The sequence below is a fragment of the Natrix helvetica genome, assembly GCF_964273705.1.
Source record: "Natrix helvetica genome assembly, chromosome: 2".
In the NCBI taxonomy this organism is placed as follows: Eukaryota; Metazoa; Chordata; class Lepidosauria; order Squamata; family Natricidae; genus Natrix; species Natrix helvetica.
The window spans coordinates 189797604-189814193 of NC_138552.1; the positions used below are offsets into that span (position 1 = coordinate 189797604).

General features: G+C 42.4%; 1 protein-coding gene and 1 long non-coding RNA gene across 2 annotated transcripts in view; one reads left to right on the forward strand and one right to left on the reverse strand.

The window, feature by feature from the left end:
• Nucleotides 1–16590, forward strand: part of LOC309387792 — a 957351-nt gene that overhangs the window by 737324 nt on the left and 203437 nt on the right. The gene's annotated exons all lie outside the window — the stretch shown is intronic.
• Nucleotides 1–16590, reverse strand: part of FRK (fyn related Src family tyrosine kinase) — a 76360-nt gene that overhangs the window by 16286 nt on the left and 43484 nt on the right. Inside the window, exons 4-5 of the mRNA XM_081945894.1 lie at nucleotides 15074–15237; nucleotides 9045–9213 (exon numbers count right to left, since the gene is read on the reverse strand). Of these exons, the coding sequence (XP_081802020.1) occupies nucleotides 9045–9213; nucleotides 15074–15237 (333 nt within the window). The remainder of the gene's footprint in view (nucleotides 1–9044; nucleotides 9214–15073; nucleotides 15238–16590) is intronic.

Below are 16590 nucleotides of genomic sequence, written 5' to 3' on the forward strand. Positions count from 1 at the left end.
CTTCCCCTGCACATGTGGTCCCATTCCCCATCTCAGCAGCAGCCCCAAGTGTGCCGATCTCGCCATTTTTTGCATCGGGCGAGCCCGGGATCCTTGCAAGGGGAATGGGACCACGTGTGCAGGCGGCTCCTCAATGCCAGCCTCAGATCAGCGCTGCCGCGGTTCCCTTCATGTTGGTTTAGGAAGAAGGGGAATGGGACCACGTGTGCAGGGGAAGGGGATCGCGGCTGTGCTAATCTGAAGCTGTGCGCTGCTGAGGAGCCGCCTGCACACGTGTTCCCATTCCCCTTGCAAAGATCCCGGGCTCGCCCAATGCAAAAAATGGCAAGATCGGCACACTTGGGGCTGCTGCTGAGATGTCCAGGGAGGCTAAACCAAGCCGCGCGCCTCTCCCAGCCACTTTCGCGGCTTCCCGGAGTAATTTTTTTTTATTTTCATGATGAGAGCGGTGAGGCTTTGCCTCCCCTGCCTCCCTTGACTGCACGTCACAGACCTGCAGCATGTATATGTCTTGCATTTTAGATTTCATCTGGCTGAGAACTCTGAGGTGCTAACATTTCTGGGGCTACGAAAGTGAGGAAAGTTATTCTATAGGTTCAGTTGGGACAAAAATAATAAATAAATATATAAATAGAATGTGTTTGGCTATTCTGGTGGAAAGCCTTATTTAACTACTATAATCTTCTCCAGGCCATTTTCCTTGGAAAATCGGTGTTTTATTCACTTATGCATAGTCTTCTCATCTCATATGGGAACCTCACGTACTTTTAAAATGCATGAAGAAGACTACTGAGAATTTTATGGGAAACATTTTATATGGAACCTTAGAAAATATATGGAGTATGTATAGGGGTAGGTTCCTGCCGGTTCTAACCGGTTCGGTAGAAGAGGTTCCACAAATCTACCATGACGTTTAGAACTGGTTGGAATGCTTGGCTCGCTCTTCCCACCCGACGTGATCTCCTTTCATTCTCCGTCTGCCTCATTCACTCGCTCGGGCAGCAGACAATGAAAGGAGATTGCATAACCAAGGACAAAGGAGCCTGCAGCCTCCTTCATTCAAACGTTCGGGCAGTGGGGAGGAGCTTTCTCGCACACCTTCTTTCTTTCTTCAAAGGCGTGCGAGAAAGCCCCCCGCCCAATTGCCCAAATGTGTCCCGGAACTGCACCGCAAGGTAAGGGAAGCAGGTCTTGGGAGAGACCTTCTGTCCTCCTCCAGAGAGCCCATGCCGAAAGAGAGGTGGCGGGCTGGTTTGAATGTGGGCGAACGGGCAGTTTAGTGGCCCACCTTCTTTGCTAGTTCGGGTGGGTGGAGAAAGGAGGCATGCAATAGTCAAGGGCAAAGGTGCTCCCCTTCACCCTTGGAGGCAGGGGTGTTTCATCACAAGCCTCCTTTCTTTCTCTGCCTGCCCGAATTAGCAAAGGAGGTGCTGACCCCAAACCGCCCGCTCGTCTGCATTCAAACCAGCCCACCCTCTTTTGTCTCCCGGCATGGGATCTCTGGAGGGGGAGGTTCTTTCCAAAGACCAGCTTCTTTCCAGCGCAGCGGTGATGGCAAGAAACGGCTGCCAGCAAAGCTCTTAGTGAAGGCAAGAATCCTGCTGCCATGCCGGATTCAGCAAACCAGGTGGCTGTCAAACAGCACAGGCAGCGCATGCCCGTGGGCTTGTGCAACAGCCGAATCCTCGCCTTCGGTTCTTCGGCTGCTGCACAAGCCCATGTGTCATGCGCTGAACTCTTCTCTCTTGACAGCAGCTTGGTTAAAAAGAAGGACGAGGCTCCGCTGATCCGGAACCCATCGGCAGGGGCAGGGGTTCCCCTCGCATTCCTCGTCTTCCCAGATGGGCTCCGGACCAGCGGAATCTTGTCCTTCCTTTTAACCAGGCAGCTGTCAAGAAAGAAGAGGACAGTGCACACCATGTGGGCTTGTGCAGCAGCCAAATACTCACCTCCTGTTCTTTGGCTGCTGCACAAGCCCATGTGGTGTGCACTGCCCTCTTCTCTCTGATAGTTGCCTGGTTAAAAAGAAGGACGAGGCTCTGCTGGTCCGGAGCCCATCTGTGGGGGGAGGAGTCCCCCTCGCATTCCTCATCTTCCCGGATGGGCTCCAGACCAGCAGAATCTTGTCCTTCTTTTTAACCAGGTAGCTGTCAAAAGAGAAGAGGGCAGAGCACGCCACGTTGGCTTTATGCAGTAGCCAAAGAATAGGAGGCGAGCATTATGCTGCTGCACAAGCCCAAGGGCACATGCTGCCCTCTTCTCTCTTGACAGCCACCTGGTTAAAAAAAAGGGCAAGGCTCCGCTGGTCTGAAGCCCATCCTCAGGGGGAGGGGTCCCCCTCGCATTTCTCATCTTCCCAGGTGTGCTCCAGAGTCATTGCCAGCTGCGCAGATCCTCACCGCGGCTCCACACCATAGAAAATGAGGGCGCATGTGCACACCCAGTAAATTACAGCCTTGGAGACTTTGTAATGGCAGGAACAGTTGGGAGAGGGGCTTTGGTCCTGCTCTGGGCTGTAATTGTGTGGGGCGTGTGCACACCTATGTTTTCCATGGCGTGGAGCTGCAGCCGGAAGATGAGGAATGGGAGGGCGACCACTGGAGCCTCGTCCTTCTAAGAGGACCTGTCCCCAAAGAGAAAAACACCACTGCCAGGTACTTTTAACCTGTGATTGGAACACAAGGTGACCACAGTATGTGTGTGTGTGACAGAGAGACAGACAGACAGACAGACAGACAGAGGCACAGAGGCACAGAGAGAGAGACAGAGAGAGAGATGGAGGGAATCTGAGAGTGAGAGGCAGACACACAGAGAGAGACACAGAGACAGAGAGGGGGAGGGAGGGAGAGACAGACAGACAGACAGACTGACAGACAGACAGAGACACAGAAACAGAGAGAGACATACACATAGTGAGTGATTAAGTGAGTGAGTGAGTGAGAGACAGACACACACACACACAGAGTGACAGATAGGGAAGGAGGAGAGAGAGACAGAGAATGACAGACAGACAGACAGACAGACAGACAGACAGACACAGAGAGAGAGGACAGAGAGAGACAGTGAGAGAAAGAGAAAGGAAGGAAGGAAGGAAGGAAGGAAGGAAGGAAGGAAGGAAGGAAGGAAGGAAGGAAGGAAGGAAGGGAAAGTGGGAAAGAAAGAAAGAAAGAAAGAAAGAAAGAAAGAAAGAAAGAAAGAAAGAAAGAAAGAGAATTGATGATCACAATTGAGCTCAAAAAATTTTTAAGCAAGAGCATCGTTGAGTTTCACCACATTTTCCAAGTTGGTCATGCCCACCTGGTCACATGACCGCCGAGCCACTCCCACAAAACAGGCCACACCTACAGAATAGGTTCTAAAAAATTGTAAAACCCACCAATGGGTATGTATGGCTTTTGGGCATTGTTGAACTTCAAATCCCAGCATTCCTCAACATAGTCCATGCTGGCAAGAACAGAAGAGATTTGGGTTCAGCAAAACTAGAGGATCCTTTTAATGTTCTGCATTAGAGCCAAACTAAACTTTACAGAGGGGTGTAATTTCCCTTGTAGTCCTCTTAAAGCATGGGTGCCAAACTCAAGGCCCAGGGGCCGAATCCACCCCGCAGGGTGCTTAGATCTGGTCTGCAGGGCCACCCTGGGAACAGCGAGGGACCAGCCCACAGTGCCTCTGCCAACAAAAATGGAGCTTGGGAGCCTGTTTTCACTGGCAGAGTGCTCGGGCCACCAAAGCTGGCCACACCCACCCGGCCATATCCACCCAGCCCCAGCCCCCCCCCCCCGAGGTCAAACACAACCTTGATGCAGTCCTCAATGAAATCGAGTTTGACACCCTGTCTTAAAGTATTATTGCATGAGCAAATGTAATCTGGCAGTTTTAAAATTGGCTCCTTAAACCCCTGTGCTAAGAGATATTGTATTTAAATTTTAAAACTACATTGGCACAATATGGTTAGCATCTATCCTATCTGTCAAGCATTCTTACCAAATAATGACTAAAATCTCACTGCCAGTTACCTTCTACTCTTCTTTCCTTTACTACCCCTCCTTTCCTTTTAAAGGGCATCAGGAAAATACATCAGCAGCAAGAAAATTCAAGGTCAAACCTAGTATTGGAATGCATTAAAATGTAAAATGATTAAAGCACATAATGAGCTGGTAGACGTATGAATGCAGTTGGCGTGGTTTTTTAAAAAAATATCCCAATGCTGATATATGACTCAAAGATCTCGCAAGTGCTTCATGGGACCACTTTGTTTCTATGAAGATTGGGGCCAGTTTAATAAGTATGGTGTGTGTGTATCCGTGTGTGTTAGGTTAATTGAAAGCCTTTCTAGTTGTAAAAGCTGCAGTTTAATCATTTGTCCTTTTATATAACATTGGAAGGATCAAAGATCAATTTTTAAGCAAAGGGATAAAATGGCTCAAATGGTTTTATCATGTGAAACTTTTCAACTGTGTAGCATTCAATAATCTTCTAGATTATTATCCCTCTGTTATTTTTTAAATAAATACTTCATTTGCTCTCTATGTTATAATAGCTCTCTATCCTACAATAATTATTTAACCATGCCTATAAAATAGGGCAAGTATTTCGTCGGTTAGTATAAGAGGGTTTTAAAAAAAAATCAAAACAAAACATTCATGCTATCCAGTGCTTGAACAAAAATGACACATTCAAACTCACTATTCAATGTATAACACTGTGAGATTTTTTTAATTAATATAAATAGAAAGAGCAACATGTCCAAAATCCATATAGACAGTGTTTTTCTGGTTACAATTCTTTTGAGTAATATTCATCATGGTAATAATAATAGTATTCTCTAATAGTAATCTCATAATGACAGTGCTTTTCCCTCATAATATTAATGTGTATTAATTGTTAATACAAATCAAAACTAATCAAAATTAATAAGTTACAGTAATCAACCCTAATAATAAAATTAATCTTTCTTTTGTAATTTTAGGAGTTCTAACTCTTGTTTCTCTCATTTAACCATCAATAAAACAGATCCCATACTTCAAAATATTCAGTGTCTTCCTTTTCTTTAATTTCAAACGTTAGTTTATTCATCCCTGCACATTCAGAAGTGGGTTTCTCCTGATTCGGACTGGTTCGGGCGAACTGGTAGTGGTAATTGGGAGTGGGTTGCCAAATCGGTATTGACAGCTGGCTGGCCATGCCCATGAACCGGCCCGCTCTGATGCAAGCCCTGCCTGCCTTTGCCACGAGCATCCACAGAACTGCCTCATCCTGCCTATACACAGGTAAGCATTTGTGCTAGCCTAGCCCCCTCTCCCCACAGCCAGTGTCTCCCAAAGCCACCATCGTTGCAGCCACAGCAAGGATGGGGGCAGGATGCTGGAGAGGGCAGCAGTGGCAGGAGAGGGCAGCGGGGATGGGAAATGTCCAAGTTATTTTGGATCTGGAGCCCACCAAGGAGCCGCTTGGCTTCATCAAATTCCTGCAGTGGCTAAATTGAGCAATGGGAGGTGCCCAGCCAAGCAGGGCCCGGGCAAGTTGCAGAGCACAGAGCCAGGAAAAGCGATAGGTTTCCTAGAAGGAATTGAAGCATTCAACTTTGCAGCCCAGAGGCCATGCCTGTGTTTAATAAATGTGGCAAGCAAGAGGGGGGGAGAGAACAATGGGAAGGAAAGGGTGGGAGATAGGAAAAAATGCAGGCGGAACCGCTGGACTGTCCAAGCAGGGAAGGAGGGAGGGAGGGAGGGAGGAAAGTTCACCCAATTCTGACTTGGGACAAGAGGGGGGATCACGAACCAGCTGCAACCCCTCAAAACACCCCCAGGCAAAGCAGGGGCCATGGGAAATCGCAGAGCCCAGATTGCACATGCGTGATTGTGTTCTGCAGTCACAATACTGTGGCCCAAAGGACAATAGAAAGACAATTCTGGATTGTATCAACAGATCCTAACAGATCTTAACAACCCTTTAGTACTAAATGTTGTTTGTTTGTTACATTTATTTTATGTCTTTCCTCCAGAAGTTCAAGAAGTTCACTATGCCCCAGCCAATTCAACCACTGCCTCTCCTTTTCGGGCAGGTACCTCTTCCTCTTGCAAGTTTGCCTTGGCTGGGCTGAGGTCTTGCTCACTTTTGCTGCTGTTCATTATCTCAGCCACCAGCCCAAAATACCCTCTTTGCTTCGCCTTGCTGCTCCGTGGCGCATCTACGCTGAGGGGTAAAAACGGGCAGACACGTCGAGGTGAGACACGGTGAAGTGAAGCAGTGGGGCTCACACTCTGGCTACCACCATCTGCCCTCAGCAGCATGCAGAGGTTCTGGTGCCCCCACCCCACCCTGGGTTCCTCCTATTGCAGCTTAGGTGCAATATTAGAGGGGACTCCTAAAATACCTGGACTAAGTAACAGCCCGACAAAGCAATGCAAGTGACTCCATGCATCTCTCTCTATAAAGTTGCACATGTGTCTCCATTATATTCACACATACGGATGGCACACGCATGCATACAAAACCTCCATAAAAACTCCTAGGCACGCAAACCATAGTGGAAAAAAGATCAGCTTTGGGGTTGGAGATGGAGAGGCCTTCAGCTGACCCCTCCTCTCTGCACCCCTCCCCTCCCCTCCCCAGCCAGATCTGTTTCACCATAGTTTGCACATGGAGAGGTCCCGCCTGCCCTTTTGACCCGCGTGTCCAAGAAAGCAGCTGCTTTTGATTTCTGCAGCTGCTTCTTGATAGAACCAGCAAGGGAAACCCTCCCAGCCCCGCTGGAAGACCCCCAAGTCCAGAAAGCTTGGGCAAAGGACTGCAGCTTGGAGAAGGGAAAGCATTGCCCCCTCTCTCCATTGCCCCCTTTGCAAAGGAAATAAGTGGATCACCTGCCAGCTCTCTTTGCTCCTCCTGCACTCACTTCGGTGCTCTTATCAAGAAGCAGCGGCAGAAATCAAAAGCGTGAGCGTGACTAGGTGGGGTGGTGGTCATGTGACTGCGTGTATGTGAGTGACATCAAGGTGGCCACACCCACTCCATCACATGCCCCCCCCCCCCACCTAGCCACGCTCACAGAACTGGTAGTAAACAATTTTGAAACCCACCCCTGTGCATATTCTAAAAGTTTTGTTATTTTCTTTTCTTCTGTGAGGATCTCCTCACCCTTCCAATGTTGTATGAATATGATTCTGGCTGCTGTTAACATACTGTATGTATTATTAAATATGCATTCCTTTTACTGTATTTGTTTAATATGATGCCCAACAGAAATATTTGCAGTTTTAAATCTGTACGTTCCTTTATCATTTTTTTCTATCCAAGTATTATTATTATTTTTTGCTTTCAGGCATATCCACCAGTGGTGGGTTCCTACCGGTTCGGACTACCGTTTCCAAATCTGAACTCCCTGCAAAACTGCCAATTGCAGGCAGTCAGCAGAAGTAGCCTGCAGTACTGAATTCTAACCACTGCACCACTGTGGCTCTTTAAATGAGAACCTAGATCTTCTCATCTACTAGTTCCACAATGGAGAGCAACACAGGGCAGTGACCTGCTGCTGGAGAAGATGGAGCATGCAAGGCACTATAGTGAATCAGAGCTAGGGCCATAGCTACATTGGAAGGAAGATCATCAACCTATGTCTTAAGATGGTTTAGCAGAATGTAGGATGAGATCATCTCTTCCCACATTCAAGAAATAGTGGGCAACCTGTACTGATTGATGTTGGGAAGACATGTGTATGCATTGCACATAGTCACTTCAGGCTGCTGAGTCAGAAGTTCATAACAAAGCAACCCATGTTAAGTAGTTAGTGTATATTAATATTATTATATTTTCTCACTTGTAAGGAAACTACTTCAGAAGTCAAAGCCTTGGGGATAAGGAGCCTCGAGGGGTGGGGAAGAACAGGTGAAGAGTGAACTGTATACTGTTCTGCCTTATGTCCAATGCAGTCAAATGCCTTGGTCTGAATCTTAATTATTATTATTTTTAAAGGGTATAATATAAAATGTCAACCAAAAGTATTGCTACCTTAAGCAAAATTGAAAATTGGCAACATTTATATTACACATTTCTCCTTGATAAGTAAATGAGGAAAAATGCACAGGAGAATTCTTATAACAGCTAGTACTACAAAACAGCTGTACAGCTGCCAAGGTTTATTTATTGATTCATTCATTCATCTAATTTATATGGGTGCATATTTATCCAAGGAATGCTGGGTAGTGAATAAAATAAAGAGAATTTCATTAAAAGCAAAAACTAAACATTAAAACTGCATCAAAGTTCAATCGAAATATGAAACCATTGGGACTCAGATCTATGCCGGTGCTCCCATGCTGGTATTCTAACCCCAATGTCTGTGGAAAAATCTAGTCTTCACAGCCTTGAAAAGTCAATAGAGCCCATATTTCTTTAATTTCAATAATTAAAACATCCCCAGATAATACCAACTTTAATTTTAAATGATCGCTATTTATTTTTATTTTTAGAGAAGTGAATGCATTAATTTAGGGGAAACCCGATTGCAAATATAAGGTAGTCCAAGGGAACTTCCACAGAGTTATCAATTTTATCTTCCAAAACTCAAAAGTGCACCACGCTCCCTTCAGCCTTGCCATCCTCACAATTTTCAGTGCTTCTATCAGTCAACCAGAACCAGAGCTTTCTTCAACCACTTAACGGGGTAGCACAAAAATTAGCATCCAGCTCGCACCCTGCGCGCCCTTGTTCTTTGCCTTGACACTGTTGTTTGTGCAAAAGAAAATGTCTCATGCTCTTCTTCTCTGTTTCAAAAACCTGTTGAAATGGTGTTAAAGCACCAGAGCACTCTGATTTCACCAGGGATAGGAGAGAGTTGTACAGCTGGGATGCTGTCTGAGTTTTCATCATTGGGGGAAAAAATGACCAACCTGTATGTCAGGAACTAAACTGCAAAATTATCTTTGCAGCCTAAACACTAGAACTGAATTGGATGTTTAAAGGATTTAGCTGCAGAAGTGCTTATGACGTTGACAACCTCAGGATTGTGTGATTGACTAAGAAAATTACCGAAGTGTTCAACTTACCTGGTTTTAATGTTTTAACTGCCACTGGTGTTCTCTTATTCCATAATCCTTCCCAGACCTCACCAAATTGCCCAGAACCCAATATCTTTAAAAGTTGTAGAGAATTTCGGTCAATCTCCCAGTGATCTACAGTTTGATATGACAAATCATATGGAGTTGGGACTTCTGTCTGGATAGAAATAAAACAGCACACATAAACATCCATTTTTTGTTTTGCCTAAGAATGCCAAAATGGCAAACTTTGCAAGTTTTCATTAATAATCAGTCCTCCAAACAAAAAAAGCTTTGGACAACAAATAGAGCCATGCTTTTAACAAAATAGATGCCTATTCTTACCAAATACTTTCTATAGTAAAGACAGCATGTTGCCTTGCTGAAAGTCTAATTCCACTAAAGCAGCATGAAACAGTTGCTTTGAGCACTAACTTCCAGCAGGGAATGTTATGTTCTTATTGTCACACATTCATTGTATGATTTTTATTTTAGATGTGTTTCCATTTCAAAGCCAGAAAACATTATTTCAATGTTTTCAAATTCAAAAATACCTAGGATGAGCTGGGGGTGCTTCCAGACAGATGGCTCCTAACATCTTCCTTTCCCCCCCACCGCAGTTTTACTAGTGAGATGTTCCATATTTATTTCCATAACAAAATTGTTTTCCTATCAAGAAACAAATGGAAATGGTGGAGAAACTGAGATGGTTCCAGACAGAGGATCATGTCTGAACGCTCTATAAAATTTGGCAAAGGGAATAGGATGATGATTTTACTGGATGATTTAAATTCATCCAAAGGCAACCTTATTTTATGTAGTTTTCTCTCTGGTAACGCTATGCTGCTAACTAGAGCATAAAAAACCTTTGCCAGACCTATCCTTGAATACTGCTCACCTGCCTGGAACTCACATTGCATCTCAGACATTAAAACATTCAAGAGGGTCCAGAGGTATTTTACAAGAAGAGTACTCAACTCCTCGGCTAGTAATAAAATTCCTTACACTACCAGGCTTGAAATTTTAGGTCTGGATAATCTTGAACTATGCCGTCTACATTTTGACCTGAGCTTAGTGTACAAGATTATCTGCCATAACGTCCTACCTGTTAATGACTGCTTTTACTTCAATTGCAATAATACGAGGGCTATCAATAGATACAAACTAAATGTAATCCGTTCTAATCTTGATTGCAGGAAAAGCAATTTCAGCAATAGAGTAGTAAATGTGTGGAACACCCTACCTGATCCTGTTGTTAGTTCCTCTAACCCCAATATCTTTTACCTCAAACTGTCTACCATGGACTTTATGCATTTCTTAAGAGGTCTCTAAGCGGGCGCGCATAAGCGCACCAACGTGCCTGCCATCCCGGTCCTACTATCCCATTTATATGTACTCTTTTTATGTGCTTATGGCTATGTTTTGCTTATTTATATCCATTTATTTGTGCCATTTTTTCATACTTGTTTCCTTGTACTTGTTGACAAATAAAATAAATAAATAAATAAATAAAGGCTTTCTTGACACCCTTCACAATTTGGGACTAGCAGGTGAGAGATGAGTGTTCTATTGTTTATGGCAGAAGATTACATTAGGTTCTTCAGTTGCCGTGACAACATTGAAGCCATCATTTCGTCATTCATTCCTGAGTTTCTGAAGTCCTCTCAGGGCTTCCTTCACCTAATGGCATTGACACTAGTGTGGAGATGCAGCAAGATTCCTGCAAGTCTGAAGATTTTGTTGTATTAAGCCTTAAAGTATGTGTGAGAATAGCGCAATTGTGCTTTCCTTTGACACAAGAGAAGAAGAACTTGGTCAAGATAATCAATAACTTGGTGTAGAAACCAATGATCTCCAGGGGAAAAACATTACACCTATCTCCAATCCACAGAGTATAAATTCTAAATTAATTATTTCTACTTAATAAATCATGGAGAAAATCTATCCATGTGGTTGCTAGAACTCGAAAACGACTTGATGGCAGATAATCAATCAAACAATTAATCACTTGATAAAACCCTGATATTTCTCAACTGATTTTCTTCCTTTCTGGAGACTAATTAAAAGTTATACAAGCAATGAAAACAAACTTTCCAGACTACTTTTTTTTATGTAAAAGGTACTTACCTATGCCTCCACACACAACCTTTTTGTGCTACAATTTTATTAGAGGCACACACAGAATATTAGTAGTTGTACTTTTTTTGCATTTGCGGAAAGAATGAAGACAAAGGTATCAGATTCAGAGATGGCAACAAAGGGTGACCAGCATTATTTAAAAAAGGGTTCATGGGGAAAGTTTGAAGAAACTAGAACTGTTCAGCATGAAGAAAAGGTTGCCAAGAAGATATGAAAAATTACTTACAGATAAACCCTGGAAGGGTTTATATCTGGATATGTATTAAGATGTTACCAACAGCAATCTCTAGGGCTGTGGTGGTGGATCTATAGCATGCATGCCGGAAATGGCACGCAAAGCCATCCCGTGCAGGACATGTGGCCTCACTGGCTCACCTTCCCCATTCCTGTGCACACACATGCACTGGCTAGCTGGCCTTTGCACACGCAGGAGCACCGTAATCTGTAAGAACAGTCTTGCAGCTCTATGAAAAAGCTTAGCCATCACTGCTCTAGGGCATTTTCCCAGTGCAGAGTTTTAGCACTATCCATCCATACTTGAGTCAATAGAATGCTATACAGGTTGTCCTCGACTTACAACAGTTCATTTAGAGACTGTTCAAAGCTAGAATGGCACTGAAAAATGTGACTTACAGCCATTTTTCATACTTATGACCATTGCAGCATCCCATTGGTCATGTGATTTACATTCAGATGCTTAACAACTGATTCGTATTTACGACGGTTGCGGTGTCCCGAAATCATGTGATCACATTTTGTAATCTTCTGCAAAGTCAATAGGGGAAGCCAGATTCACTTAACAACCGTGTTACTAATGTAACAACTTCAGTTAACAAACATGGCAAGAAAAATTGTAAAATGGGGCAAAATTCACTTAACAAATTTCTCAGTATCATAAATTTTGGGCTCATTTGTGGTCATAAGTCGAGGTACTAGCCTGAAACATCCTCTCCCAGCTGCCTGCCCCTATCTCTCACTTCTGTTTCTGAACAATGACAGAAACCCAACCTTTCTCCAGAGTAACAGTAATAAAGCCTAACCGATCTTATACACATTAAGACTGCCCTGGGATGAAGGTAATATCATAGAAACACGGCAGAATAAAAGGATACCTTCAGAGCATGTTTGTGCCATGTTTAGATGTATTGAGGGGGGGGAGAAGCAAAGTCCAAGGGTTTTTTTAATCTAACAAAAGTAAGGCAATTGAAATCGAATCAGTCTTACAATACTAAAATTAGATGTCAATAATTGTCCATCCAATCAAGAATAGAACTTGGAACTATCAAACAGATTGCCCTCTCTTTCAATCACCATCTGCATTGCACAGAGATGTTCTTGGATTTATCATTCACTAGAGGTGCAAGGAGCTCTGCTGTTCAGTCACTTTTCATCACTAATGACTAATGCTGATCATGTTATTCCTGAGACATAAGTAATCCTCTGGTAATTACTTCTACTTTGATCATTGCATGCATTGCTTATTGCATTGTGCTTATTGCAACATGCTTAGGGCAAAGCCCATTATGCAATGAAAATGGTTTACAATCGTCACTTATTCTGTAGCCAGAGTCCACTCAGTGCAATTACAGTGTGACACTTCCACTAATCCATCTCTTAGATCAATTCAGAACACTGGTGCTAAACTTTATATCCCTAAACAATTGGCATCATGTTACCTTTTGAGGCCAAACTGTCTGAAGGAATCCCTCTCTCACTTTTTAGCTTTGTTATCATTCATGTGGGCCTTCAGAAAGCAAGCAGAGCTATGTCCCTTCTGTGAAATATCCCCTTCAAATAGGTTTGTTTGATACCTACATTGTGCTATTTCCAACAGTTCCTTCTTGTGTCTTTGTCCCAAATGTGCTTTTTCAAGAGGCAACTGAGCTTTCTGTTTTTTTTTTCTTTGAAGATGTTCCACTTCTCATCCAAGAAGCTTCTTCAGTTCTTCCCACCATCCATTCAGAGCTGAAAAAGCTTCTTGGGTGAGAAGCAAAACATCTTCGAAGAAAAACCAGAAAGTCCAGTTGCCTCTTGAAAAAGCACCTTTGGGACAACCATGACCTGGATGACTGAGAATCTCCATAGACCTTATTGTGCTTTATTTTTCCAGGCTACACACAGGCTATGGTATTATATGTACCTTGTTGCTAGCTTCACCATAATTTTATCATAGCCTGTTTTATTCCTAAAATGATAGATGGCCTTCAACAGGGAGATAGACAGGTTATTACATTCAGTGGAAAAACAATAATAGAGCACACCTACAAGATGAAGAATTTGTGGCTATATCAGAGCAGGCATAGATGGGGTCACTAACAACAAGCTGTCAACAGCGTGAAATAGTTCTAAAACACAGTTCTGGGATGCTTCAGGAAGAAATACTGTGTCAAAGGCACAAGAAATTCTGCCCTGGCAAAATTACTAGAGTACAGTATGTGATTGTGAGTACCACACTTCCATAAGAATATTGAAAGCGAGAAGGTGCGGACAACAAAAGTGATGCAGAAACTTAAGTCCTATCCTATTAAGTTGGCTGAGGGGCTGAAAAAACTTGAATGTTCAGCCTGGGGAAAGGGAGGCAAAATATAAGTCTTTATATCGTCTTACAGGGAAGATTATGAACTATTTTCCATTGTCAGAGAAACTAGGACTGGAAGTAATGGGTAAAAAAATGAGCTATCTAGATTTCTTCGTTATTTAAATATAAGGAAGAACGTACTGATTATGAATCTATACAACAATGGAATAATGTGCTAACAAAGGATTTTCCATTTCTAGAGGGTTTTAGGAAGATGTCCAGAAAATATGCATTAATAACTTAAGTTCTCTGGACAATCACAGGTAGGTCAACGCACAATTTATTTAGTTAATCTGATAAATAACAAGAAAAGGAGGAGGCATGGCAAGAATCATCTGGAAATCTTGGCCTTTGCATATCCTGGATGAGGACTGGGTATGTTTTGATTACAACACCCCTCAACTTGGACAGATTTATATTTTAATGTGAACCAATCTAATTTATATTTATATCCAACTGAGCACTATAGAACAGTATGTTAAAAAATGTGAGTCTTAGGAGAAATGTATATAAAAGGGCAGATTTGTTTTCACCAAAATAAATATCAAAAGTTGATGAAGAAATAGATTGTTTAAAAAAAAACATGTTTGCTTATTCATTGGGCAACTTTGCAAAATGCAAGGAATTAATCTTCACGCTGTCTCCATTGCGTAACAACGCTTTTGATTCAGTGAATCAGAAGAGTAAATGTGAACACATTCAGATCCTGATGGAATTGCTTTTGAAATGATCTATAACAGGGGTGTCCAAACTTGGCAACTTTAAGACTTGTGGACTTCAACTCCCAGAATTCTGGGAGTTGAAGTCCACAAGTCTTAAAGTTGCCAAGTTTGGACACCCCTGATCTATAATATAGGGAAAGCTTCAGATATTCAACTAATAGATGATTTTGTTCAAGTGTTTCTTTTAGTATCTCGGAGATTAAAATATCCCTAGATGGAGGCAGGAGAAAGCCAGCAAGTTTTAAAGTATATTTAAGTACCATCTCTACTTCCCTGATCGGATCCGTGGCTTCTGTTTTTAGGCACCACTTAGAGACAGGAAGAGTTATGAGCTTAGCAATTTCATCTCAATATAAGTTTATACTGTGACTTCATAAATCACACAGTGACATGCGTCTTTTCCACCTCAATTGCACATTTATTTGCCCGAAATGATACAATGTTGAAATGCCTGAGGAATGGAATGATACAGTTAAGTGCATTTCTTAGAGCAATGATAACAGCATGTAGGGGAATCATACCTGTATTAACTCGATAATCAAATACTAATCTCTGTATTTTCAGAGGGAGAGGAGAAACATTCAGACTTTATACTGTACCTTTATGCAAGGCCTCCCAAGCCTTAGACACAGTCCATCACTGGATTTTTGGTAGTGCATGACAAAAGCATTCAAAGTGTGAAATGTTGTCTTCCGTGTCACAAAAAAACCACCATTGTCCATTTGTCTGATTCGGTAGTGCTTCACGGTCGCTCCATCCCGAACTAAGAAAATAAAAGGATACAAAAATACCATCTCTTTTTTTTTCCCAACACCTGTAAAGAAATCAGAGAAGGCCGTCGTGTAGTCCTTCTCCACAATATAAAAACTGAAACCTTCAAGTGTGCTTCTACAAGATCATGCCTCTACAGCAAACATGGACCTCCTACAGCTTGCAGACTCCCCAGGTTCTACTGTCAGCCACCAGGCCCACCCTCTCAAAATTCTACCTTTGATATTCGGCCATGTAGTGCCTTTTTTCAGAATACGGGTAGTCCTCGGCTTACAACATTTAGTGACAGTTCGAAATTACAACGGGATTGAGAAAAGTGACTTATGGCCATTTTTCACACTTATGGCCATTGCAGCATCCCCATGGACATGTGATTTACAGTCATATGCTTGACAACAGACTCATATTTATGACGGTTGCAGTGTTCCAAGGTCATATGACCTTCTCATAAGCAAAGTCAATGGGGAAGCCAGAGTCACTTAACAACGGTGTTGCTAACAGAACCATTTCAGTGATTCGCTTAACAACCGTGGCAGGAAAAGTCATAAAATGGGGCAAAACTCACTTAACAAATGTTTCACCTAACAACAGGAATTTTGGGCTTCATTGTGGTCATAAGTCGAGGACTACCTGTACTGGTAACATTGGAGTATTACATGTTGGTAATTAGAGTTCAATAGCTCTAATGCTCTAAAATCTAGGTAGCCAGATAGAAAAGCCAGGTATACATGTAATAAATATAACTAAATAAAATAAATAAGTACAAATGTGTTTCTGTTTACCCAAAAGTTGGCGAAAGGGTTAAAATTGCATGCTCTTCTCTGTAGAGCACAATGCTGGGTTGTTCTACTTAAGCATGCTATTCTTCTATGGGTCTTCTTATATACCTTGTTTCAGACTGGTCATCATTAACCAAAATAAAGTGATCCCTCACTGCATAACTGCCTTGATCCTCAAAAGATTGAAAGGAAAGAAGCCAAATGTTGTATCATGACACAGAAAAAAGGAAGACATCAATACTATGCTACTGTATATACATAATTTTATTCACATGGATTCACAGATATAAATATAAATGTATCAATCCCTGCACATCATCCTTCCAATTTTCACTGACCAATGTGGAGAACAGCCAGACTTGTATATTTAATATATGCAGGGTTTCATTGATAATCATTCTATGTTAATTGAATTCTTAACTCTGCTTTCTTTAAACTGATTTAAAACAATATCTGTTTTAAAAGAAAATCAGGAGTGATTTCTTTGCATTTCTTTTTCTTTTCTTTCTGCACATTTGGCTTTGCTTTCTCTTTAATTCCTTACTTTTTTTCTCTTTTCCATCTTA